Below are 24,964 nucleotides of genomic sequence, written 5' to 3'. Positions count from 1 at the left end.
CCACCACTTAATGTATTTTCCCTGCTGACTTCAGCCAGCTCCCCCTTCCTGCTCTTGCAATTATTTTTATTTAAGTTTATACCCCAGTCTTAGAACCACTCTTCTTTTTGAAACTGGATGTGAAATTCAACCTACTGCTACCTAGAGGGCCCTTTACTATGAGGTCCTTAATTACTCCTGCTTCATTGCACACCATATCTAGAATAGCCTGTTCTCTGCTTTGCTCTAGAATGTGCTGCTCTGAGAAATTGTCCCAAACACACTTTTATGAGCTACCCCTACAGTCGACGTCTTCCCTTTGCTATAGCTTATCTATACCCATACAAATTCTGCATATTGATGTTTAGAACGATAGACATCTCTCATTACTGTACAAAATAAAAGCAAATTACTGCAGATGCTGGAATCTGAAACCAAAAGAGAGAATGCTGCAAAATCTCAGCAAGTCTGGCAGCATTGTAGGGATAGAAAAGAGCTAACATTTCGAGTCCAGATGACCCTTTGTCAAAGCTAAAAGGCACAGAAATTGGGAGATATTTATACTGTAGGGTGAGGAAATGAAATTTTGAACAGATCTTGCAACTCAAGACTGAGCAACCAGAAGGCGCCGTGGACCATCAGCAGCCAAATTGTATACAACCACAATCTGTAACATGGCCAGGCATAGGCCCTACTCTACTATTCCTGCCAAGCCAGAAAATCAACCTTGGTTCAATGAGGAGTGTTGGGGGGGGGGGGGGGGGCAGGCCAGGAGGTGCACCTAGCATATCTAAAAATAAAGTGCCAACTTGGTGAAGCTACAGCACAGAGTACTTGCATGCCAAACAGCAAAAGTAACAAGTGGTAAACAGAGCTAACCTTTTCCCTCCCTGTAACTTGGCCTCCCAATTCATTAACTCTGTGCTGAACTTCCTTCAGCTCCGGGCACTAATTACAAATGTAGTTTCTGTGGATCACATTGGTGTCTGTGAGTTCCCACATAATGCAGTCACAACACATCATCTGCTCAGCTATCTTTATCGCATTTGAATTTCTTTTAAAATTTAGAATATCCAATTCATTTTTTCCAATTAGAGAAATTAATATAGCGTGGCTAATCCGCCTATCCTGCACATCTTTTGGGTTGTGGGGACGAAACCCACGCAAAAATGGGGAGAATGTGCAAACTGCACACTGACAGTGACCCAGAGCCGGGATCGAACCTGGGTCCTCGGTGCGATGAGGCAGCAGTGCTAACCTCTGTGCTACCGTGCTGCCTATTGCATTTGAATTTACTAATTATTAATTTTCTTAATTCAATGTTTTAATTAATGCATCCAGTCTTGATTTTATTCTTTAATTATTTTTATTTCAATAAATAATCTATTCATCCCAATTACAATTCTCTAGTTTAGTTGAGGTAAGTAAGAAATACTCACCAGCCAATCTCTTATCTGTTTCCTTATGATGTCCCACCTTGATTTGTATTTCCAGTTCTGACCATCCACAGACCCGCTGCAGCCCCTCCTCTGTTAAGCTCTGCTGTGTCTCCGCTCACTGTTTACTACTGCTCTAGGAGTGAAGTCTCTCCCCCTGCTCTCCAGCCCTTCTCTGCTCTCTCTATTTCTGCTGCTCTGTGAGGTTCCTGCTGCTGTAACAAATGCATTTCCACCTGGTTGCTGAATAAATGTCAGAAACAGGAACAATTTGCTTATTATTCTCTCCCTTGCCTCATGAGAGTCAGCCTCTACTGACACGGCAGTTCAGATCTAATAATTCCATACAGACCAGGGGTTGAACCAGGGACCTTCTGGTTTCGGTCAGCTTTTCATGGGAGAACCACTGGGTCTCACAGTAGTAGTTGAGGCCCTACTAATTTCCAAGCCCTGACATCCTCACTTTCATCAGTACAATTATTCACTACAAAATGTTTTTTTTTAATGTATCATTATTATTGCTGTGGTTGTGTAGATTTGAAAAGTGATTGAAAAGCAAAGGAAACCGATAAGTGTATGTTTATTGAATTTTATTTCAAATGTTTCAGACATTCCACTGCGGCAAATTATAACTGAAGAGTGCGTTGCTTTCATGTTGAACTGGAAGGAAAATGAATATCTAACACTTCAAATTCCTGCAGCGCTTGTCCAGAACAACCCATATGTGAAGGTAACCATATTTCTGCATTTTGCCCTCGAGCTTGTGTAGAAAAAAGAAAGCTACTTGCTAAAACTTCACTTGCAGAAAACCTTTGGAGGGCATCACTTAATTGAAATACACGTTTCTCCGTGCTGTCTCCATTTCCCTTTTCTCTGTTGACAAGTGTTTGCAGCTATGTGATCAGAGCCACTAAAGGAATGCATTTTTAGGTTACCCCAGTCATCTCCCATGCCTGTGCAGAGTGACTGCTGAGTATTCATGAATAAACCTCATTAGGCTCATCTGGGCGACATGGTAGTGCAGTGGTTAGCACTGTTGCTTCACAGCTCCAGGGTCCCAGGTTCAATTCCCGGCTTAGGTCACTGTCTGTGTGGAGTCCGCACGTTCTCCCTATGTATGCATGGGTTTCCTCCGTTGCTCCGGTTTCCTCCAACAGGTCCCGAAAGACGTGTTGTTACGTGAATTGGACATTTTGAATTCTCCCTCTGTGTACCCGAACAGGCGCCGGAATGTGGCAACTAGGGGCTTTTCACAGTAACTTCATTCTAGTGTTAATGTAAGCCTACTTGTGACAATAAAGATTATTATATTATAATTTCTATTAAGGAATGACATCCTCCAGTAAAACAAAGTCTCTTCCGCATGATGGTGCAAGAGGATACTACCCAGCGAGCTTTCCAAGATCTTTTGAGTCCAAATAGACCGAGGAAACCAGAGATCAATTTTTACCTCTTAGAATCTTATTGTACAGTTGTATGAGGTTCAGCTGGCACAGATTTGAGAGCACGAATCTGAGAATTGCCCACAGATGTCAGTATGGCCAGTATGCAGCAATCTCAGTTTCCCCAATCCAGTGGGTTTTATCACAATTCCGAACAATTAAGCGCACTCAACTGCCGAATGGAATTTGATTTGATGAAGTGTGTTGAAAAACGTACTGGTGCAGTGAACAGTTCCTGAATGTATATTCGGAGTGTGTGAGCTTCCATTGGAGTAAGGGAAGAAGATTGGGTGTGATTGTTGATCACTCTGAAATGACTTATTCACCATGCAGCTGTTGGCAAATTAAATCACAGACCAGAATTGTGGCATTCAACAAAAATTTGAGAGTAACACTGTTTTTGTGGCTGTACTGACTGGTAGATAACTTCATGTTTCAAATATAAATATTATTGCCCTGTGTATATTGTAGTCTTGGTCACATTTCACTGAGTGGCATAACTATAGATTTTGTAGTCCATTCAAATATGCACGACAGAGCAAAGTACTTGGAATCTTTTTTATCGCTTATGTATCTTGTAGCTGGGGCAACTTTTGGCTGCAACTTGTAAAGAGCTGCCTGGCCCAAAGGAAAGCCGAAGAACAGCTAAAGACCTCTGGGATGTCGTGGTTCAGATCTTTTGCTTATCAAACCAACACAAGCGAATTAATGATGGAAGAGTCAGTTTAATTAAACATCGTGAATCCACGCTGGGGATCATGTATAGGTAACAACTTTTGTATTGCAATGAATTTTGTAAGTAATTTAAGAGACTATTCTTTTTAAAGACCTAAATTTAAAGACACACTAAATTTATCAAAATGAATCAAATTGTATATAGAACATTGCATGCTTTAGAAAGAATTCCACAGCATTTTTATTGTGCACAAAAACTCAAACGTTTATTTGTTAAATATGAATATTTTGCTGAACAGATAAAAATGTTTTGTGCTGATAACTATAGATATTAACACTTCAAATTGTGAGAAATACATGCTGAAAAGTATTCTCAACCTGGAATTGAGAATTTTCCTTGCTACTTTGAACTCCTGCTATTGAAGATCATTTGTGCTATAGGCTTATGAGGCATGTAACAATCCTGTGCAGGTTGTATGGATTATAACGTCTAGTTCTTTCTTTCACTTTAGAAGTGAGCTGGTAACCTTCATCAAGAGATTGATCGTAAGTACCAATGCTGTTGAAGAAATTGAACCAGGTGCTATTTGACCTCATTTCCATTTCTGTGTCGTGGGATGTGGAGGCATTCATTATTGAGGTGTCATTGAATGTGAAATGAAAAATGAAATGAAAATCGCTTATTGTCACAAATAGGCTTCAAATGAAGTTACTGTGAAAAGCCCCTAGTCGCCACATTCTGGCGCCTGTTCGGGGAGGCTGTTACGGGAATTGAACCATGCTGCTGGCCTGCCTTGGTCTGCTTTCAAAGGTTCAGCAGTAACAGAAACAGCTCTACCACAAACAAATAGAGCCATCATCTCTCCTTATCCTGCCCCATATTATTTTGATAGTGAAAATGGCAATTTCACATAGTAATGTATATCAGTAAAGTCGCCGTAGTCACAGATTACCATAGGCTGCTTTCCCCTTTGTGGGGGAGAGCTGACTGATGGTGATTCAACCTGAGGATCATCACACTCTCGGGCTCGAGGCAAGGTTGAGAAGGTAGGCTTTCATAAATAACCTTAGCCAGTACTAAACTTTGTTTAAACTTTGTTTAGTACTCAGGTGGAAGCTACACACTTCCCTGGCAGATGGAAGAGCCAGTTCTGGGTTTCTCTTATGCGCACCTCAGGTTACTAGGTGTGTTTGGCAGTTGCATGGAAACAGGTTGCCCTCTTAGCTGTGGATGGTGTAGAGTTTACGCAAATCCAGATGGGATTTTCATTAATGACTTGGATGAGGGAGTTGAAGGGTGGGTCAGTAAATTTGCAGATGATACAAAGATTGGTGGAGTTGTGGATAGTGAGGAGGGCTGGTGTCGGCTGCAAAGAGACATAGATAGGATGCAGAGCTGGGCTGAGAAGTGGCAGATGGAGTTTAACCCTGACAAGTGTGAGGTTGTCCATTTTGGAAGGACAAATATGAATGCGGAATACAGGGTTAACGGTAGGGTTGTTGGCAATGTAGAGGAGCAGAGAGACCTTGGGGTCTATGTTCATAGATCTTTGAAAGTTGCCACTCAAGTGGATAGAGCTGTGAAGAAGGCCTATGGTGTGCTAGGGTTCATTAGCAGAGGGATTGAATTTAAGAGCCGTGAGGTGATGATGCAGCTGTACAAAACCTTGGTAAGGCCACATTTGGAGTACTATGTGCAGTTCTGGTCACCTCATTTTAGTAAGGATGTGGAAGCTTTGGAAAAGGTGCAAAGGAGATTTACCAGGATGTTGCCTGGAATGGAGAGTAGGTCTTACGAGGAAAGGTTGAGAGTGCTAGGCCTTTTCTCATTAGAACGGAGAAGGATGAGGGGCGACTTGATAGAGGTTTATAAGATGATCAGGGGAATAGATAGAGTAGACAGTCAGAGACTTTTTCCCCTGGGTGGAACAAACCATTACAAGGGGACATAAATTTAAGGTAAATGGTGGAAGATATAGGGGGGATGTCAGAGGTAGGTTCTTTACCCAGAGGGTAGTGGGGGCATGGAATGCACTGCCAGTGGAAGTAGTTGAGTCGGAAACATTAGGGACCTTCAAGCGGCTATTGGATAGGTACATTGATTATGGTAGAATAATGGAGTGCAGATTAATTTGTTCTTAAGGGCAGCACGGTAGCATTGTGGATAGCACAATTGCTTCACAGCTCCAGGGTCCCAGGTTCGATTTCGGCTTGGGTCACTGTCTGTGTGGAGTCTGCACATCCTCCCCGTGTGTGCGTGGGTTTCCTCCGGTTTCCTCCCACAGTCCAAAGATGTGCAGGTTGGGTGGATTGGCCATGATAAATTGCCCTTAGTGTCCAAAATTCTATGATCTATGATTAACCGAGGACAAAAGTTCGGCACAACATTGTGGGCCAAAGGGCCTGTTCTGTGCTGTATTTCTCTATAACTCTATAGGGAAGGAAATAGGTCGAGTATTAATAAACACAGTCAAGGCACAGACAAGATGTGAAAGCTCATTTCAAATTGCATCAAAAATGTATGATAAATTGTGACATGACACTTCCTTGCAGTGACATTACTAATTTTGTCAGAGACAAATCATGAAACCTTTGTTTTGTTTTGTAGGATCCATTGGTTCTGACAACATTAATCTCCCTTTTTGTGAAGTTGCACAACATTGTTCGGGTTTGTATCGCTGAATAGTTCAGAGAAGGACAAATCAACGATCTGTGCTAGAACAGTGAATTCATTTTGCAATATTGATTTTGGGATAACTTTCAATAATAACTGAGCTACTGATCTTTCTGTTATAGGATGACATTGTTAATGATGTCACTGCGGAGCATATATCTATTTGGCCAACCACCATTCCAAAGTAAGTTGGTGCTTGGTGACAATTTCACTCTGTCATTGTATTTATTGAAGCAATTCTGGTCCAAATTGAGTGTATACGCAGGGGCACTATTTTAATCTCCAGTTAACTAGGTAATTGGTTTTGTTCATTTTAATCTCAGTATTCTTTTGCTGTTGCATTGTAAGCTTGCAGTCTGTGGACGTTGAAGCTGTTGCGGTCACAATGAAAGAGCTGGTCGGTTATTCATTAAACATCAACTCCTGTAACCATTTCTGGTTAATTACCCAAGCAGATATTTACTTTGGTAAGTGCAATGAATTTTCTACCACCTGTTAAATTATTTATTGTTAGTGTCTTTTTTTTAATATATTAATTTTTTTCAGTAATTTACATGTGCTTTGCCGAGAGGCCAATCCTTGGCTCATTGTCTACTAATGCTTCATCCTGAGCCGTTTTTGTCAGTGGTGGTTTGCCATTGCCTTCCCCTATCGGAGGCAGGGCTAGGAGTCAAGTCCCAAGTCTATCCTCGCCAGAATGGGAATAGAACCCAAGCTATTGGCATTATTCTGAACCACATGCCAGCCAACTGTGCTGACCAAACTCCCATTTAAATGTATATTGGCAAAAAATTAAATAAGTCTTGAGGACCTTTACAATCAATGAAGCACGTTTGATTCTATTTTTCTGAAAGAAATGCAGAAGTCAGTTTGCACACAATAAGATCGTACAAATGCAATGTGATAATGACCAGATAATTGGTTTAGTGCTGTTGGTAACCAAGGAGAACTCGGCTGCTGTGTTTTTTTTCTGTAAGAGTGCGAATGGGAACTTCTGCACGCACTTAATGTGGCAGATGCAGTACAATGTCAGCTGAGAGCTTGTCCTCACTCCTCTGGAGTGAGATCTCAATGTGGCTTGGAGGCCAGAATTCTATGAATATTCGTCCACATGATCAGACAAACTAGGAGCAGGAGTAGTCCACTCAGCCCTTCGAGCTTGCTCCACCGTTCAAAAAGATCAAGGCTGATCTAACTGTAACCTCACACTTAGCCCTGGTAATCTTTCACCCCCTCATTTATCACAAATCTATTTACCCTGTCTTCAAAACGTTCAACGGCTCTGGTCATGAATTTCCGTTCCCGTTCGCATTGGGCTGGTTCAGCTACGGGAATATAAAAATTTGCAAAAATGCCAAATTTGTGATTCGTGTCAATGATTGGGGGAGTTTCCAAACGTTCAACATCAGGAACATTTAAAAATATTAACATAGATACATAGGAACCTGATAATTATATCACCCCCTGCCACCCATCAGAAATTTCACCCAGGTTGGCAGACAGAATAGCGTGAAACCCGACTGGCCGTCAAAGACGTGTACCTGGCGAGCAGATGAGGAGCTCAGGTGAGTGCAACGCTCAGGGGGAGGGTCACATGAGTGCAGAGCTCAGCGGGCGGGTCACACTCTGGCACTTCCCCCACAGTGCCCGGGAAGGTTTTGGGGGGGGGTGTGTACTGCATCAACCCGCTTAAAAAAGACCTTTGGGATAAAAATAGGGAGACACTGGAAAACAAACAAACATCTCGGGAGAACCGTCATCTTTACGGTCTGTACCCTCCCCGCCAGTGATAATGGGAGCATGTCCCACCTACGAAAGTCTTCCTTCATTTGCTCAACTAACCGAGAGCTGCCTCAGTTATAACAGTTGCAACTCCCTTCCTAAACTACTTGCATTTATACACACACATTAAACGCAACCAAAACTAAATAGAGAACAGCAGGAAATCTTATAACAAATAAATAACATCACCCCCACCCAAACCAATGTGGACATGTTCACGGGCCTCCCCGCTCACCGCCCACACTCATCCTCCACCCCCTTGAAGAACCTGCTCATTCTAACCGCCGTCATATACAACCTATGCTCTACTTTGAATTACGTAAGGCTAGGCCTAGCACACAAAGAGGATATATTCCCTCTCCTCCAAGCCTCAAAAGGCTTTTTCTTTAACCAAACTGCTCCTGATTTCTCCCTTTGTGGCTTTCTATTTTCTTTGCACTAATTTCTGAAGCATGTTGGGATTTACAAAAATATTAGCTGCTGTGTGCAAATTACGGTTTTATGATGGAGCCAAGCTCAGTATCTCAATAATTCCAAACCCAATATTGCCTGTAAGCAAATACACCAAAGATTAGCGCAGCGTTACCAAACATTTTTTGCTAAGCCCTCCCCATTCGCGGTGTTTAGTGGGAGTACATGTTGCTGTGCTGTCATTGTCTAGTTGCTATCAGTGTGTTCCAGCCCCTCCCTGCAGAGATGCGTTACGTTGATCAAAGAGTATTGTCATTTGTAACCATTTTATTCCTTTTGAAATACACCGCTATATCTTTTAAATACCATATACTATCTGTTATCTGTTAACGGTTCCATTTCTTTTCACCGAGTTGTGAAATGCTGTCATTAAAGGCCAGTTTTTTATTCAGTAGAAATCTGAAATTGATAGTCTTACTCATTTGATCTATTTTCAGGGCTGATACTCGAATGTAGTACTAATAGAGTGCTACACTGTTGCAGCTGCAATCTTTCGGGTGAAATGTCCGACAAAGGCCCTGTTCCCACCCTAAAATCTCACGGGCATATAAAGATCCCTTGGTACTATTTTGAAGAGACGTAGCGCAATTATCTCTGGTGTCCTGGCCAATATTTATCCTTCAGTCAACATCACATAAGCGCATTCACTGGCCATTGTCACGTTGCTGAATGTAGGAGTTTGGTGTGCGCAAATTGATTGTGACATTTCCTATATTACAATAGTGATGATACCTATTGAGAAAGTTATTAATTGGCTGTAAAGCACTGTGGCCATGAAAAGTACAGAAATTGTGAGCAACTCCAGACCTTGACAGCTTCTAGATGAGTTGAATTTCAATTTTAAGTGTTTGAAGTGTTATCCGGCATGTACCAGCAAATAGCAGGGGAGGAATTGAGTTTGGTGGAGGGGTGAAGGCAAAATGGGTCGAGGAGTTGAGGCCAATACTGGAGGAAGAGGAAGGTGAATGCAACATCGTCTTGTGCAAGACTGAGCCTTATTCAGTTTAAGGCGGTATTTCGAGCGCACCTCACAAGTAAGGATGAGCGGCTTTTTTGCAGCGGTGGACGGCAGGTGTGAGCGCTGCTTGAGGGGGCCCACACACACACACGTTCTGGTCATGTCCCAAGCTGGTGGGGTTCAGGAAATCATTTTTTGACACCATATCGACGATCCTGAATGTGAGGTTGGAACCCTGACAAGTGCAGGCGATTTTTGAGATCTCCGATGTACCTGAACTGCGTAGGGGGGCAGGGGCGGATGTCCTGGCTTTCGCTTCATTGATGGCAAGTAGGTGAATCCTATTGGACTGGAGGGTGGTGATACCGCTGAGCACTTCGGCATGGCTAGGGGATTGCTGGGGTTTTTGCAATAGAAGGTCAAATACATCGCGAGGGGGTCGATTGAGGGGTTCTATCGAAGATGATGGCCGTTTAAAATGTTGCAATGTCGTGAAGAAAAATCATTTTAAATAAAAAAGACTTGATTGTGAATCATTTTATACGTTGGGCACGCGATTTGAATGTGAGACTATCTGAACGTTACTTTTCATGTAGCATTTCTATTTTTTTTTACAGCAACCAATCAATTTTCAGCAGCTCTGCATTTCTACCTTCAGGCTGGGGCCATTTGTTCAGACTTTTTCAATAAAGGCGTCCCTCCTGACGTGTACACAGACATGGTAAGCAGGATCAGGAAAGCAAATTGCAGATTAATATTCACAGTTGCCTTTGCTTTCTTACATTGCCCTTTGCCAGCCTCAAGGCATGCCATTTTTGAATAATACCCAGTTCATCAGCAGTGTATCAATGTTTTGCTGACCGTAGCAGATTTCTGCAGAATCATGTAATTTTGAATAGTTACTGCACAAAAGGAGGTTTTTAGCCCATCGTGTCCATGCCCCCCTCTGCAAGAGCAGCTTACCTAGTCCTAAGATGCCACCGTTGTTCTGTAGCCCTGCAATTGTTTTTGCATCAGATAATATATTTTTTGAAAAATATTTTTACACCAACAGTAACCCCCCCCCCCCCCCCACCCTGGCCGTTTGTCAGCAACCAAGGTCGGAATTCCCCGCCCCCGATGTGTCCCGAATTCTCCGCCCCCCCGAGATTCGGTGGGAATCGAGCCGCGCTGGTCGGCGGGCCCCCCGGCGGCAATTCTCCGGCCTGCGATGGGCCGAAGTCCCGCCGCTGGCAGGCCTTTCCCACCGCCGGGAAGCAAAATCCCTCTGGCGGGATTGGCGCCGCGGGCGGGCTCTGGTGGGGGGGGAGGGGCGCGGGGCGATCTGACTCTGGGGGGTGCCCCCACGGAGTCCTGGCCTGCGATCGGGGCCCACGATCGGCGGGCGGGCCTGTGCCGTGGGGGCACTCTTTTTCTTCCGCCCCGCCATGGCCTTCACCATGGCGGGGGCAGAAGAGACCCCCTCCCCTGCGCATGTGCCGGTATGACATCAGCAGACGCTGACGCACCGACGCATGCGCGGACTTCCGCCGGCCGGCGAAGGCCTTTCGGCCCTGGCTGGCGGGGCGCCAAAGGCCGTTCGCGCCGGTCGGTGGAACGGCAACCACTCCGGCGCGGGCCTAGCCCCTCAATGTGAGGGCTTGGCCCCTAATGGTGCGGAGAATTCTGCACCTTTGGGGAGGCCCGATGCCGGAGTGGCTGACGCCAGTCCAATACGCCGGGACTCCCCGCCCCGCCGGGTAGGGGAGAATCCCGGCCCAGTTCTCCAAAGTGTAAAATGAACAGCCCCATCTCTGGTGGAACACCTCATCTGCCCCTCTCAGAACAGATTTCACCTTTTCCAAGGACAGAATCTCCCAACAGGCCCCCCCAACCACACCGAGGCTCTGGGGGTGAGAAGCTGACCTTCACCCCAACAGGTCCCATATGCGAGCAATCATTGAGGCGAAAGCTAAAACATCTGTTCCCGCTCCCGTCTACAACTCCGACAGATCTGACACCCCAGGCTGGATTCTCCGATTCTAGGGCTACGTCCCTACGCCAGCATGGGAATGGTGGCGTTTTATGCCAGAAAAAAGTGGTGCAAAACGGCCACCGATTCCCCGTTTTGCTGGGAGCTTGCATGCCGGCAGCGTAGAGCACCCGATACGTTTAGCTGGCGATAAACCTCAAAAGAATTGCCGGGTCCGTGGCTGTGCTTTGGTCGTAAACTTGGATTAGACATAGACATAGAACAATACAGCACAGTACAGGCCCTTCGCCCCACGATGTTGTGCCGACCATTTGTCCTAATGTAAGATCAACCTAACTTACACCCCTTCAATTTACTGCTGTCGATGTGCCTGTCCCAAGAGTCGCTTAAATGCCCCTAATGACTCAGACTCCACCACCTCTGCTGGCAGGGCATTCCACGCACCACCCACTTTCTGTGTAAAGAACATACCTCTGACATCTCCCCTATACCTTCCTCCAATTACCTTAAAATTATGTCCCCTCGTGACAGTCGTTTCCACCCTGGGGAAAAGTCTCTGGCTATCCACATTATCAATGCCTCTATCAAGTCACCTCCCTTCCTTCTTTGCTCCAGTGAGAAGAGCCTTAGCTCCTTCAATCTTTCTTTATAAGACATGCCCTCCAGTCCAGGCAGCATCCTGGTAAATCTCTTCTGTACCCTCTCCAAATCATCCACATCCTTCCTATAATGAGGTTACCAGAACTGGACACAGTATTCCAAGTATGGTCTAACTGGGGTTTTATAAAGCTGCAGCAAAGCCTCAGGGCTCTTAAACTCAATCCCCATGTTAATGAAAGCCAACACACCATACACCTTCTTAACAACCCTATCAACTTGGGTGGCAACTTTGAGGGATCAATGTACGTGGACCCCAAGATCCCTCTGTTTCTCCACACTTCCAAGGATCCTGCCAACCCTGTATTCAGCATTCAAATTCGACCTTCCAAAATGAATCACTTCACATTTATCTAGGTTGAACTCCATCTGTCACTTCTCAGCCCAGCTCTGCATCCTGTCAATGTCCTGTTATAACCTGCAACAGCCCTCAACACTATCTACAACTCCCTAACCTTTGTGTCATCGGCAAACTTACTAACCCACCCTTCCACTTCCTCATCCAAGTCATTTATAAAAACCACAAAGAGCAGACGTCCCAGAACAGATCCCTGCTGGACACCACTGATCACCGATCTCCAGGCAGAATACTTTCCATCCACTACCACTCAATATTGTCTTTCTGCTAGCCAATTCTGTATCCAGACTGCCAAATTTCCCTGTATCCCATGCCCCCTAACTTTCTGAATTAGCCTACCGTGGGGAACCTTATCAAATGCCTTACTGAAATCCATATACACCACACCCACTGCCCGACCTTCATCAATGTGTCTCGTCACATCCTCAAAGAATTCAATGAGGCTTGTGAGGCATGACCTGCCCCTCACAAAGCCATGTTGACTATCTTTAATCAAACTATGTTTTCCTAAATAATCATAAATCCTATCTCTCAGAATCCTTTCCAATATTTTGCTCACCACAGGCATAAGACTGATGGGTCTGTAATTCCCAGGGATTTCCCTATTCCCTTTCTTGAACATGGGAACAACATTCGCCTCCCTCCAATCATCCGGTACTACTCCAGTGGAGAGTGAGAACGCAAAGATCATCGCCAATGGCGCAGCAATCTCCTCCCTTGCTTCCCGTAGTAACCTTGGGTATATCCCGTCAGGCCCAGGGAACTTATCTCTCCTGATGCTTTTCAAAATTTCCAGCACATCCTCCTCCTTAATATCAATCTGTTTGCGTCTATTAACCTGGTTCGCACTGTTCTCATGAGCAACACGGTCCCTCTGTCTAGTGAACACTGAAGCAAAATATTCATTTAGGGCCTCACCCATCTCCTCAGACTCTAGGCACAAGGTCCCCCACTATCCCCGATCGGCCCTACTCTTACTCTGATGGTCCTCTTATTTCTCACATAAGTGTAGAATGCCTTGAGGTTTTCCCTAATCCTTCCCGCCAGGGCTATTTCATGCCCCCTTCTAGCTCTCCTAAGTCCATTTTTGAGTTCCCTCCTGGCTACCTTGTAACCCTCTAGAGCTGTGCCAGGTCCTTGCTTCTTCAACCTTTACGTAAGCTTCCTTCTTCCTCTTGACTAGAAGCTCCACTTCTCTTGTCATCCAAGGCTCCTTCACCTTTCCATCCTTCCTCGTCTCAGTGGGACAAAACTATCCAGCACTCGCAGCAAGTGCTCCTTAAACAACCCCCACATTACTGTCGTCATTTCCCCAAGAACAATTGATCTCGCTTTATGCTCCTCAGCTCCTGTGTAATAGCAGTATAATTTCCTTTCCCCCCAAGTAAATACCTTCATATACTGCCTGTTCCTATCCCTCTCCATGACTATGGTAAAGGTCAAGTTGTGGTCACTGTCACCGAAATGCTCTCCCACCGAGACATCTGACACCTGGCCTGGTTCGTTGCCAACCACCAAGTCCAATATGGCCTCCCCCCTAGTCGGCCTATCTACATATCGAATGCGATTTCGGCATCGGCGACCGGAGAATCCAGCCCCCCCCTTCCCGAGTATGGGTTCTCGGGGACCCGGCTCCAATTACGTATGCAGAACCTCGGACAAGGTGCTAAAAATCGACACCCAATATTTCTCCAACTTCGGACATATGGACTGGGCCCCTCCCACACTGTTCGCAATTATCCTCCACCTCCTCAAACGGCCAGCTCATCCTCACCTTCGTTCAGTGCGGTCTATACACCACTTTTAGTTTAATCAACCCCAGCCTCGCACAAGAGGTCAATGCATTGACCCTTCTCACCATAATCCTTCTTCCAGCCCCATCCTCAGCTCTTGCTCCCACTCGGCCTTAATCCCTTCCACAAGATTCCTTGTCCTCCTTCATAATCCTACCATAAACCGCTAAGACCACGACCCCTACCCCGGCTCGGAAAAGCCTTTCTTGAAATGCCGCATCTGCATATACCTAAAGCCCTCCTCACGCTGCAGCCCATACTTCACCCCCAGCTCCTCCAAACCTACGCATCTCCCCTACAGAAACAGATCCTTCATCTCTATTACACCTTTCCCCTCCCATCCACGGAACGTTGCATCCATCCTCCTTGGCTCAAACCCATGATTCCCTCTTATCGGCATAACCCTCGATCCTGTCCTCAACTTGAAGTGCTACCGAAAATGCCCCTAGATCCTCAACGTGGCTATTACTACGGGATTCCCCTAATACCTCCCTGGAGCTAGCGACAGTGGCGCCGTTGCCAACACCTGCAGCCCCCGACCCCTTACGGGACCCCGCCTCCATCCGCACCTACAAAGCTTCCATCTCCTTCCTCCAGCCCTGCACTTTCTCCGCATTCGCTGCCCAGTAACAGATTCGGAAGAGCCAAGCTCCCCGACTGCTGCCCGCATTGGAGCACCACCTTCCTTATCCTCGCAACATTTCCTCCCCAGACAAATGGTGAGACCAGCCTATCCATCCCTCTAAATAATGCCTTTGGCAAAAAGACCTGTAGAAGCTGAAACAAAAACAAAAACCAAGGCAAAATATTCATTTTGACTGCCTGCACCCAGCCAGCCAACGAGAAAGGGAGACTATCCCACTTTCCCAAATTCTCCTTCGACTTCCCTACCAGGCTTGTGCAGTTTAGCTTACAGAGTCGCGCCGTGTCCTGCGCCACCTGCACCCCCAAGTACCTAAAGTGAGTTGTTGCTACCCTAACTTCCTCCAAACCCTAATGGCTCCTCTAGCCCAGCCCTCTCCTCCTTTCCACCTCTGGTCACTCCAGTTGCTCCAAAAACACTCGCAGCCATGACTTATATAACCCCTGTAAAAGTCCTCAAACATCTTATTCACCTTCTCCGGGGCCACCGCACAATCTCCCCCGCCGCAGCCTGCCAGCAATTGACTGGCCTTCTCACCATGTTCATACACCACCCCTGTGCTTGTCTCAACTGCTGAACCGCTCTGCCCGTAGATAGAAGATCAAACTTCACCTGCAACTCCTTCCTCTTTACCATAGCCACGGCACCGGACCCTCCACGCATCTGCCATCCACCTCTAAAATATCCTCTATGAGCTGCTGCCGCTCCTTCCACCTCTCCCTATCCACCTTCGCCTTAAAGCGATTACTTCACCCCTCACTACCGTCTTCAATGCCTCCCAAGCTACCGATGATGTGACCTCCCCATTTCGCTTAAACTCCAAATACTCTTCCATCACCCTCCTATTATTGCAAAACTTCAGGTCCTCCAACAAGCCCCCCCCCCCCCCCCCCCCCCCCCATTATGAACTGGTGAATATTCAGGTCCGATCCATACATGCAAACCAACACAGCCAGCCTCCTCTCCAACGCACCAATCACTACCACTTACCTACCCCCATTTGAAACCTCACCCGCTTACCCACCAGTATAGCCACCACTGTGCCCTGCTATCAAAGTTAGAATGGAACACCTGGCTCACCCAGCTCTTCCTCAGCCTCATCTGGCCCTTTACCCTCCCGTGGGTCTCCTGCAACAGCACCACATCCACTTTCAGGCTCTTTAGATGTGATCCCCCCACCATTCACACCTCCCGGGCCCATTGAAACCTGCAAGTACAGGTTCCAACGACCGTGGCCCCTCCCCCCACCTCGCTCCCGTTCACTAGCCAACGCTGCGTTTGCTAGCGTGGCGGCCCCTGCCAGAACCCCTTACCCCAACATCAAAAAACGAAACCACACCACCCCCAATACACCCATGACCCCTCCAATCCCATTACATCAAAAAAAAACAAAGTTATCCATAACACCCATACAAGAAAAGAACCCAACACAAAAGAAACAATGTAAAACTCAGTCCAAAAACCGACAAAAATTCAAATTCAGTCCAATTCCAGGCCTTCTGCCTTCACAAATGCCACAGTCTCGAAGTAATAGTCTTTGTCGTTGTGCGTGACTCTCAACTTCACCGGGTAGACCCACACCAAATTGCACGTTGCGCTTGTGTAATGCTGCCTTGGCCCATCAAAAGGCCACCGACCTTCTCACCTGCTCCGTCGTCAAGTCCTGGTATATGTATATACCCGTGCCTTCCCACTCCTCCTCACATCTCTGCTTCACCCATCTCGGCACTCTCACCTTCACCTGAAAATTATGGAAACAGAGGATCCCTGCCTCGGCAGCTCATTCATCCTTGATTTCAGCCGGAGTGACCGGTGGGTCCTGTCCAACTTGTAAGCAGAGGGCTCCTCCGCTTCTCCCATCAGCTTCGCAATCATATCAACAAAATTTTCTGTAGGCCTCTGACCCTATACCCCTTCGGACGCACACACGATCCTCAGGTTATGCCTCTGCAGTCTGTTCTCCAGGTCTTCTACCTTGGCTCTCTGTTGATCTCTACATCCTCATGCTGTGACAAGGCCTCCTCCATTCCTTTCATTTTCTCCCCCTGTTCCTGTGCTGTCACCGAAGTTCTCACCAACTCCTCTCTCACTGGGGCATGGGTCTTACCCACCCACGCCTTAAGCGAGGTCATCATCACCATCTGATGCTTTTCGAAATGCTTCAAAAACAGCCGTTCGAACTCCCCAGCAATCAACTCCGTTGCCTTCTCCACCGTGATGGGTCCGGCCCCACCCAACGGATTTTCTCCCCCCCCCCCCCATCTTTCCCCCTGCTGCACCACTCACCACATTCAACGGCAGACCTTCACTCGCTGCCTTCTTCCCTGGATCGTTCTGTCTGGTTTCTGATATTCTATAAATGCCCCAAACCTTCCCACAGCTCCTCACGAACAAATCTTCACCAAGAAAAGGGCTGAATGTTTTTCCTCATGTCACTGTTAATTCATTTGCCACTCACCTTAAACCAGTGTCCTGTTGCCTTAATGTTCAATATATTGCCAATGGTAAAGGAGAATCCTCACTTTTGTTGCCACAGCATAATCCAATTCACAGCTAGCACCATACCTCTAATCCTCCAGCTGTATGTTGCTGAAGAGCCATATCTGTAATACCACACTATAAGGTTCCTGGTGTCAAAAAAGCCTGGATAGCTTTTTTAAAATTTGTTCGTGGGCTGTGAGAGATGCTAGTGAATTCACACCTATTGCCCTTTGATCCCATTGGTCAGACAAATGCATTGACAACTGATTATCTCTTCAATTTCTGATGTGGAGATGCCGGCGTTGGACTGGGGAGAGCACAGTAAGAAGTCTTACACCAGGTTAAAGTCCAATAGGTTTTTTTGGAGTCACTAGCTTTCAGAGCACAGCTCCTTCATCACTTGCTCCGAAAGCTCGTGACTCCAAACTAACTTGCTGGACTTTAACCTGGTGTTGTAAGACTTCTTTCTTCAATTCCATAGCAACTGACATAAAAGTCCATAGTATGTTCATGGCAAAATAACGTGGGAAAATGATAATGCTTAGGAAATTAGGTTGTTTATCGAGAAGGAATGCGTTTTGAAACAACATACAGATGTGGTTGAACAACAGCTGAGTAGATGTAACTGCACACCTTTACCTGCCCTTCCTGCTGGTAAGAAGCCTTACAGTAGTGTTATATTACAGATATGGCTCAGTGTAAATAAAGTCTTCTCCCACAAGTCCGAAAATCACACTAGTGTTACCCAACAAGATAAGTGTATAGTTCACTACTTTCTTTTGAATTTAATTTTATATTTTTGCATTGCATTTGTGTTTTCTAAGGTCCTGAAGAGAATGATCAAATGCTGTTCTATGTTGAATTGCCACACCCAAGTAAGTGGAAAGCATTTATTTAATAATGTATGATTTATTGCAAATTCTTATATCAATATCCTGTTTAAAATTTGTATAAAACAAATTTTTTACGCAAAGAGTGGTGAGGCCGTGGAATGCCCTACCTGCAACAGTAGTGAACTCGCCAACATTGAGGGCATTTAAAAGTTTATTGGATAAGCATATGGATGATAAGGGCATAGTGTAGGTTAGATGGCCTTTAGTTTTTTTTCCATGTCGGTGCAACATCAAGGGCCGAAGGGCCTGTACTGCGCTGTATCGTTCTATGTTCTAAATGCTAGATTTCTCTATTGTGTCCTCTTGAGTATATTGAGGATTGAATATATGATTTGAATGATGACTAGTTAGGAAATCTGTATGTTCACCTGTTGAAAATCTGTATGTTCACCTGTTGAGTGTACTACCTATGGAGTACATGATGTGGAGATGCCAGTGTTGGACTGGGATGGGCACAGTAAGAAGTCTTACAACACCAGATTAAAGTCCAACAGGTTTGTTTGGAATCACTAGCTTTCAGAGCGTAGCTCCAAAAGCTACCACAGAGCAAAATCTTTATTGGCTAGGAGTACAATTTCTTAAAGGTTCTGAGTCCCTACTTGATTTTTCTTTTGACTTGTGGTTGTGAATAATGACAATTCCCATTTATTTTAGCATGCTGGCTGTTGTTTAAAACACCTTGCTGCTCTCACCATGGTGATTAATTGTAGCGCTCCCATTGTATTAACTCAACTTGAACGGGGGTGGAAATTAGCCAGGATTCCCGCTTATGACTGCTTTCCAGTGACAACTGACTTTTAAAAATTGCATGAGTGAATATCAGTTGAGGATGGGATTGAACTTATCTACGATACCTTCCCGTCAGATAGATTAGCAACATTCATTCACTAGTATTCACTATATAAAGAATGGGTATTTAACAGACATTAGAATAGTGTGGATTGCTGTTAGGCCATAGGCCATGAATTGGTATCTTGAAAAAGCATAAAATGAAAGATATTCCAAGACTAGGTAGCCTGATATTTCATTTAGTCATATTTGTATGGATTTCCAATTCATTTGTTTTTTTCTCTCTTCCTTGAGGTTCTCTGGTTTGATCCCAAAGCCCCCCTATAGCTTGTCCAGGTGGCCATTCCTAACATCTAAGACCTTGGCAATGAAGATGGGCAGGATATTCATTTGTGACCGATATATTTTCATTGGGTGTTACTGAACAGTGATCAGAAGTCTTGATTGATTTTCCTCCCCTTTCCTTAAACTGATGGAATTGGTATGGGACCAGTTGTAACCCCACAGGTGCCATGCTAACTTTGATCGGCTATTGCAAGGTTCCCTAGGAACATCATCTTCAGGGCTGAGATGCAAGCTTAGCAACAAATTTATCAACAAATCCACACGGGGAGCTCTTTAATCATTCATTCATGATGTATAGGCATCACTGGCAAGACTGGCAATTTTTACCCATTCCTGATTAACCTGAGATATCCATCTTCTTGACCTACTGCAGTAATATGGTGAAGGTATTCCTACAGTGCTGTTATTATTCTTAATGCTTTGATGTAACTGAGTAGATAGGTCATTTCAGAAAGAAGTGTCAAGTAATTTACATTGTTGTGGGACTAGAGTCATATGAGGCGTCTCGGGGCTTTTCACAGTAACTTAATTGAAGCCTACTTGTGACAATAAGCAATTATTATATGAGCCAGATCAGGTGTTAAGGACAGGGCAAATGGCAAACCTGAACTCTTTTATTTTCTCGCAGTCTCTGTTGAGCAACGGTGTTTTAATTTTTGAAATAGGCTGTTGGTTTGTGAGGTTAGCCTTTAAAATGGCTTGCAGCAAACTCTCTTTACATTTAAATCAGAAGTATTGTTTATTCATACATTCAAACCCGGGATTGGTCTCCATTTCTTTCGCAATAAGAAGGTACAAAAGAGGAGAATTTACAATTATAATAATAATCGCTTAATGTCACAAGTAGACTTGGTTGAAGTTACTGTGAAAAGCCCCTTGTTGCCAAATTCCGGCGCCTGTTCGGGGAGGCCGGTACAAGAATTGAACCAGCGCTGCACGCCTTGTTCTGCATTACAAGCCAGCTGTTTAACCCACTGTGCTAAACCAGCCCCTAAATAAATAAGAAAAAGAAATGAAAGAAAAAGAACCACAGTTGGATATCTGTGATTTCCAAAAAAGGTCAGTGAGGGTTCCTTTACTGAGGAAGCTACAATTCAGGCAGGTTCAGCTAGCTGAAGCAGGAGGTGCAGAGTTCCTTTAAAGTTGATGGTGACACAGAGAGGTTGGTATAGAGAGACTTGGTCTGCTCAGTAGGTAATGGTAGGAATCTTCCAGAGAAACAGACTTCGAGGAGGCTCAGATTTGATGCAGGCTGTTGCTCAGCCTGGAGTCCTGCTTTGATGTTTGGAGGCTGGAGGTTAAGCAGCAGACTGAGTAGCAAGTCTAGAAATGTAATATTAAAACTATCCAAAGAATCCATAAGTATGAGGGTTGAACTTTGGTCCTGTAATTGCTGTTGAAAATGTCCAGAAACTAGCCAACTTGTGGATCAGGTAACCTGCAGCAGCCATCTTTTGGTTCAACAAATACAATAACTGTCACTGGAGAAAAAGTCCTGGGGAAACTAATGGGGCCAAAGGCCAATATGTCTCTTGAGCCTGGTAGGTTGCATCCTAGAATATTAAAGGAAGTAGCTACAGCGGTTGTGGATGCACCGGTAGTAATCTTCCAAGAATCCTTAAATTCTGGCAAAGTCCCAGATGATTGGAAAACTGCCAATATAACACCCTTATTCATAGAGGAGATTCAAACGGGGAACTATCGGCTTGTTAGCTTAGCATCTGTCATTGGGGAAATGGTTTAGAGTCTATTATAAAGGATGTGATAGCAGAGGATTTAGAAATGCATAATATAATCAAGCGGAGTCAGCTTGGCTTCATGAAGGGGAAATCATGCCTGACAAATTTATTGGAATTCTTTGAGGTGGTAATGAGCAAGATAAATAAAGGGGAACCAGTCAATGTAATATGTTTGAATTTCTTAAAAAGCGTTCAATAAGTACTGCACAAAAGCTAAGAGCCCATGATTTTGGTGGTAGTATATTAGCATGGATGCAGGATTTATTAACTAAAAGACAGAGTTGGGAGATAAGAGGAGCACTTTCAGGATGTCAACCTGTAACTAGTGGAGTGCCACAGAGATCAATGTTGGGACTACAATTATTTATGATATAAATTAACAATTTGGATGAGGGAAGTGAATCTACAAATGTGAAGTTTGCGGATGACACAAAATTAGGTAAGAAGGCAAGTGATGAGGGTGATGCAAAGAGTCTACAGAGGGATATAGATCAGTTAAGTGATTGGGAAAAAGCTTGTCAAATGGAATTTAAGGTAGACAAATGTGAAGTTATGCACTTTGTGAAGAATAAAAGCGCTGAATATTATTTAAATGAAGAAAGACTACAGAAAGCTGCAGCACAAAGGGATTTGAGGGCCTCCTGCATAAATCACCAACGGCCAGCATGCAGGTTGAGCAGGTAATAGGGAAGGCAAATGGAAGTTGTCCTTTATCTCAAAGGGAATGGTGTACACAAATGGGGAAGTCTTGCTAAAACTACTCAAAGGACTAGTTCGACCACACTTGGAGTGCGGTGAATAGTTTTGGCCCCCTTATCTAAGGAAAGGTAGAGTGGGAATTGGAGACAGTCCAGAGAAGGTTTATCCCTGGTATGGAGGGATTTTCTTGTGAGGAGAGGTTGAGTAAATTGAGCTCTACCTCAGTGGGTTTTGGAAGAATGCAAGGCGCCCTTAATGAGACAGATGCTTGTTAGCCGGCAATGGACACGTTAATAGGCAATTGACGACCCAAGAGTCTTGCCTTTGGATAGTTTTAATATTACATTTCTAGACTTGCTACTCAGTCTGCTGCTTAACCTTCAGCAGGACATCAAAGCAGGATTCCAGGCTGAGCAACAGCCTGCATCAAGTCTAAGCCTCCTCGAAGTCTGTTTCTCTGGAAGATTCCTGCCATTACCTACTGAGCAGACCAAGTCTCTTGGGAGGATTGAGAGGATAGATGTTGAGAGGTTGTTTCCCCTTGTGAAGCGTCTAACACTGGAGGGCATAATCTCAGAGTAAGGGGTCACTCATTTTAGACAGACAAGGAGGAATATTGTCTCTTGAGGGCAGAGAATCTGTGGAATTCTTTACCGCAGAGGGTTGTAAAGGTTGAAGTCATGAACTGTACCCAAGGCTGAGATAGACAGATTTTTAATCAATAGGTTATGGGCATAAGACAGGAAAGTGGAGTTGAGGATTATCACAACAGATCCGCCATGATATCATTGAATAGTAGAGGAGACTCGATGGGCCGAATGGCCTACTTCTACACTGTAAATTCTATGATCTGATCTAGGTTGGGTCTAAATGCACTGGAGTTTGGAAGAATAAGAGGCGATCTTCTTGAAAGATTTCAGATACAGAAGAGATTGATAGGGTGGTTACTGGGAGGATGTTTCCTCTTGAGGGAAACAAAAGCTCAGAACACAGTTCAAGTAGGAGATAAAGAGAATCTTTTCTCTAACGTTTGTTCTCTTCCCCAGAAAGCAGTGGAGACAGGGTAATTGAATTTATTCAGGGTGGAGTTGGATAGATTGTTGATAGTTATGGGGGTTGCAGGGGACAGACAGGAAAGTGGAAATGAGACCACAATCGGATCAGCCATGATCTTAACAAATGGCGGAACAGTTTTGAAGGTCGGAGTGGTCTAATCCACACCCAAGTCCTATGTTCTTATGTAATGAAGATGCTTCATAGGAGTGTTATCAAACAAAATTTGGCATCGAACCATGTAAAGAGATATTAGGACACATGACCAAAAACCCGGACAAAGAGGTAAGTTTTAAGGAAATTTTAAAGAAGGTAATAGAAAAAACGAGATGGAGGGGTTCAGGGAAGAAATTGCAGTGCCTAGGACTTTGTCAGCTGAAGGCACAGCCACCACAGGAGGAGTGATTAAAACCTGGATGCTCGAGGTTAAATTCAAGGGGCACAGTATTTTAAGATGTTTTAGGGCTGCGGTGGACTACAGAGATAGGGAAGTGTAAGTCATGAAAGGATTTGAAAACAAGGATAAGAATTTAAAGATCAAGGTGTTGCTTAACGGTGAGCCAATTTAGGCAGCAGGTTGGCTCAGTGGTTGGCACTGCTGCCTCATGGTGCCGAGGTCCCAGGTTAGATCCCGGCTCTGGGTCACTGTCCGTGTGGAGTTTGCACATTCTCCCCGTGTTTGCGTGGGTTTTGCCCCCACAACCCAAAGATGTGCAGGGTAGGTGGATTAGCCATGCTGAATTGTCCCTTAATTGGAAAAAAATAATTGGGTGCTCTAAATTTATAAAGAAAAACAATGAGCCAACTTAATTTTGTGAACAGTGGGTGAAGAGTGAATGGGGTTTGGTGCAAGGTACAATACAGGCAGGAGGATCTTTTGGATGGTCCCTCAAGTTTCTGGTGGTGGGTTGAATGGCAGGAAACAAGGGAGACTAACTAGGGTTGAATAGTTGGAATAGTCAAGTCTCAGGGTAGCAAAGGCATAGATGAGAATGGCAGCAACAGATGAGTGGAGGCAGGGATGGAGTTGGAAAAAGCCATATGCATATTTTGGTTTAAATATCAATACAATATTTTATTTTTTTTCCTTTCAACAGGTAGCAATTTTGTGTCAATTTCTCAGGGAGGTGGATTATATGACTGCCTTCAAGGCTTTACAGGAGCAAAACAGGTAAAATAGCCCTAAATGCAATCATATTTATGTCCTTATCACTTGCTATCAGTGAATACGCCCAATCAAAATTGATGGGTCAGTATCATGATAAATGCTTTGATGGTTAAAGTGTCCTTTCCTTTGAATACTGTACGTGGGATTGCTGCTTTGCACTTTAATCTTCAGCTGTTCCACATCTGAGGCTTATTTAGAAGATTTACATCATATCAATCATCTGCCATAGTTTCCAGGTAATCATTTAGATGACACGTTTTTAGTTGGTCTTCAATTTCTTTTGTTTCCCTCCACCTTTTTTCTCTCCTCAGATGGTGCCCCATATTAGGGTACAGTTCCACTGGCTTTATTAGCCCTTTAGTACCCCACCTGATGATGTTGACATATATAGATATAAACATAATGAAATTCCATACATCAGTATTCCATGCACGAGACATGGTGACAAAGTCAGAAATTCTCATAGGCTCTCGGCAGTCCCTTCCACCTGAGGGATTCCCAGATAATGCTAACAAAGCATGCATGTAGGTATCTGCAGTCAGTCATCTACAAAACTGCAGTAACTGCATTTTGCAAAGGAAGAAACTGCAACAAAGGTTTGGTTCGAGATTCCCCTTCTAGAAATGATTTGTCATTGAAGCAAACAGTACAGCTCATGTGGCTGGCAACCTGTCTCCTAATCCTGTAGCAGGTGGAAAATGTCACGCTAACCAAGGCAGCTGTGCAGAAGACAGCAAGGTACTGTGCTGACAAGTATTGGATCAATCTACGCGAGCAAATACAAACTGCTAGTGACAATGACAACCTTCACTTTGTGTATGGCGGTACCAAAAGAGCACTTAGACCTACCATCACCAAAGTTGCCTGTTTGAAATCCACAGATGGAGAAATACTTGCTGACAGGATCAAGCAAATGGCCTCTACTCTGAGCTGTACTCACATGAGACAGATATCTCT

At 44.7% G+C, this 24,964-nt stretch overlaps 1 protein-coding gene across 1 annotated transcript in view; it reads left to right on the top strand.

The window, feature by feature from the left end:
- ints8 (integrator complex subunit 8) overlaps positions 1–24,964 on the top strand; it is a 122,935-nt gene that overhangs the window by 87,701 nt on the left and 10,270 nt on the right. Inside the window, 9 exon segments of the mRNA XM_038808995.1 lie at positions 2,024–2,145; positions 3,439–3,623; positions 4,045–4,078; positions 6,141–6,200; positions 6,329–6,390; positions 6,555–6,673; positions 10,035–10,138; positions 18,146–18,196; positions 23,937–24,010. Of these exon segments, the coding sequence (XP_038664923.1) occupies positions 2,024–2,145; positions 3,439–3,623; positions 4,045–4,078; positions 6,141–6,200; positions 6,329–6,390; positions 6,555–6,673; positions 10,035–10,138; positions 18,146–18,196; positions 23,937–24,010 (811 nt within the window).

This window comes from Scyliorhinus canicula, chromosome 10, assembly GCF_902713615.1.
Source record: "Scyliorhinus canicula chromosome 10, sScyCan1.1, whole genome shotgun sequence".
Taxonomy (NCBI): domain Eukaryota; kingdom Metazoa; phylum Chordata; class Chondrichthyes; order Carcharhiniformes; family Scyliorhinidae; genus Scyliorhinus; species Scyliorhinus canicula.
This window is presented reverse-complemented; position numbering and strand designations above follow the sequence as displayed.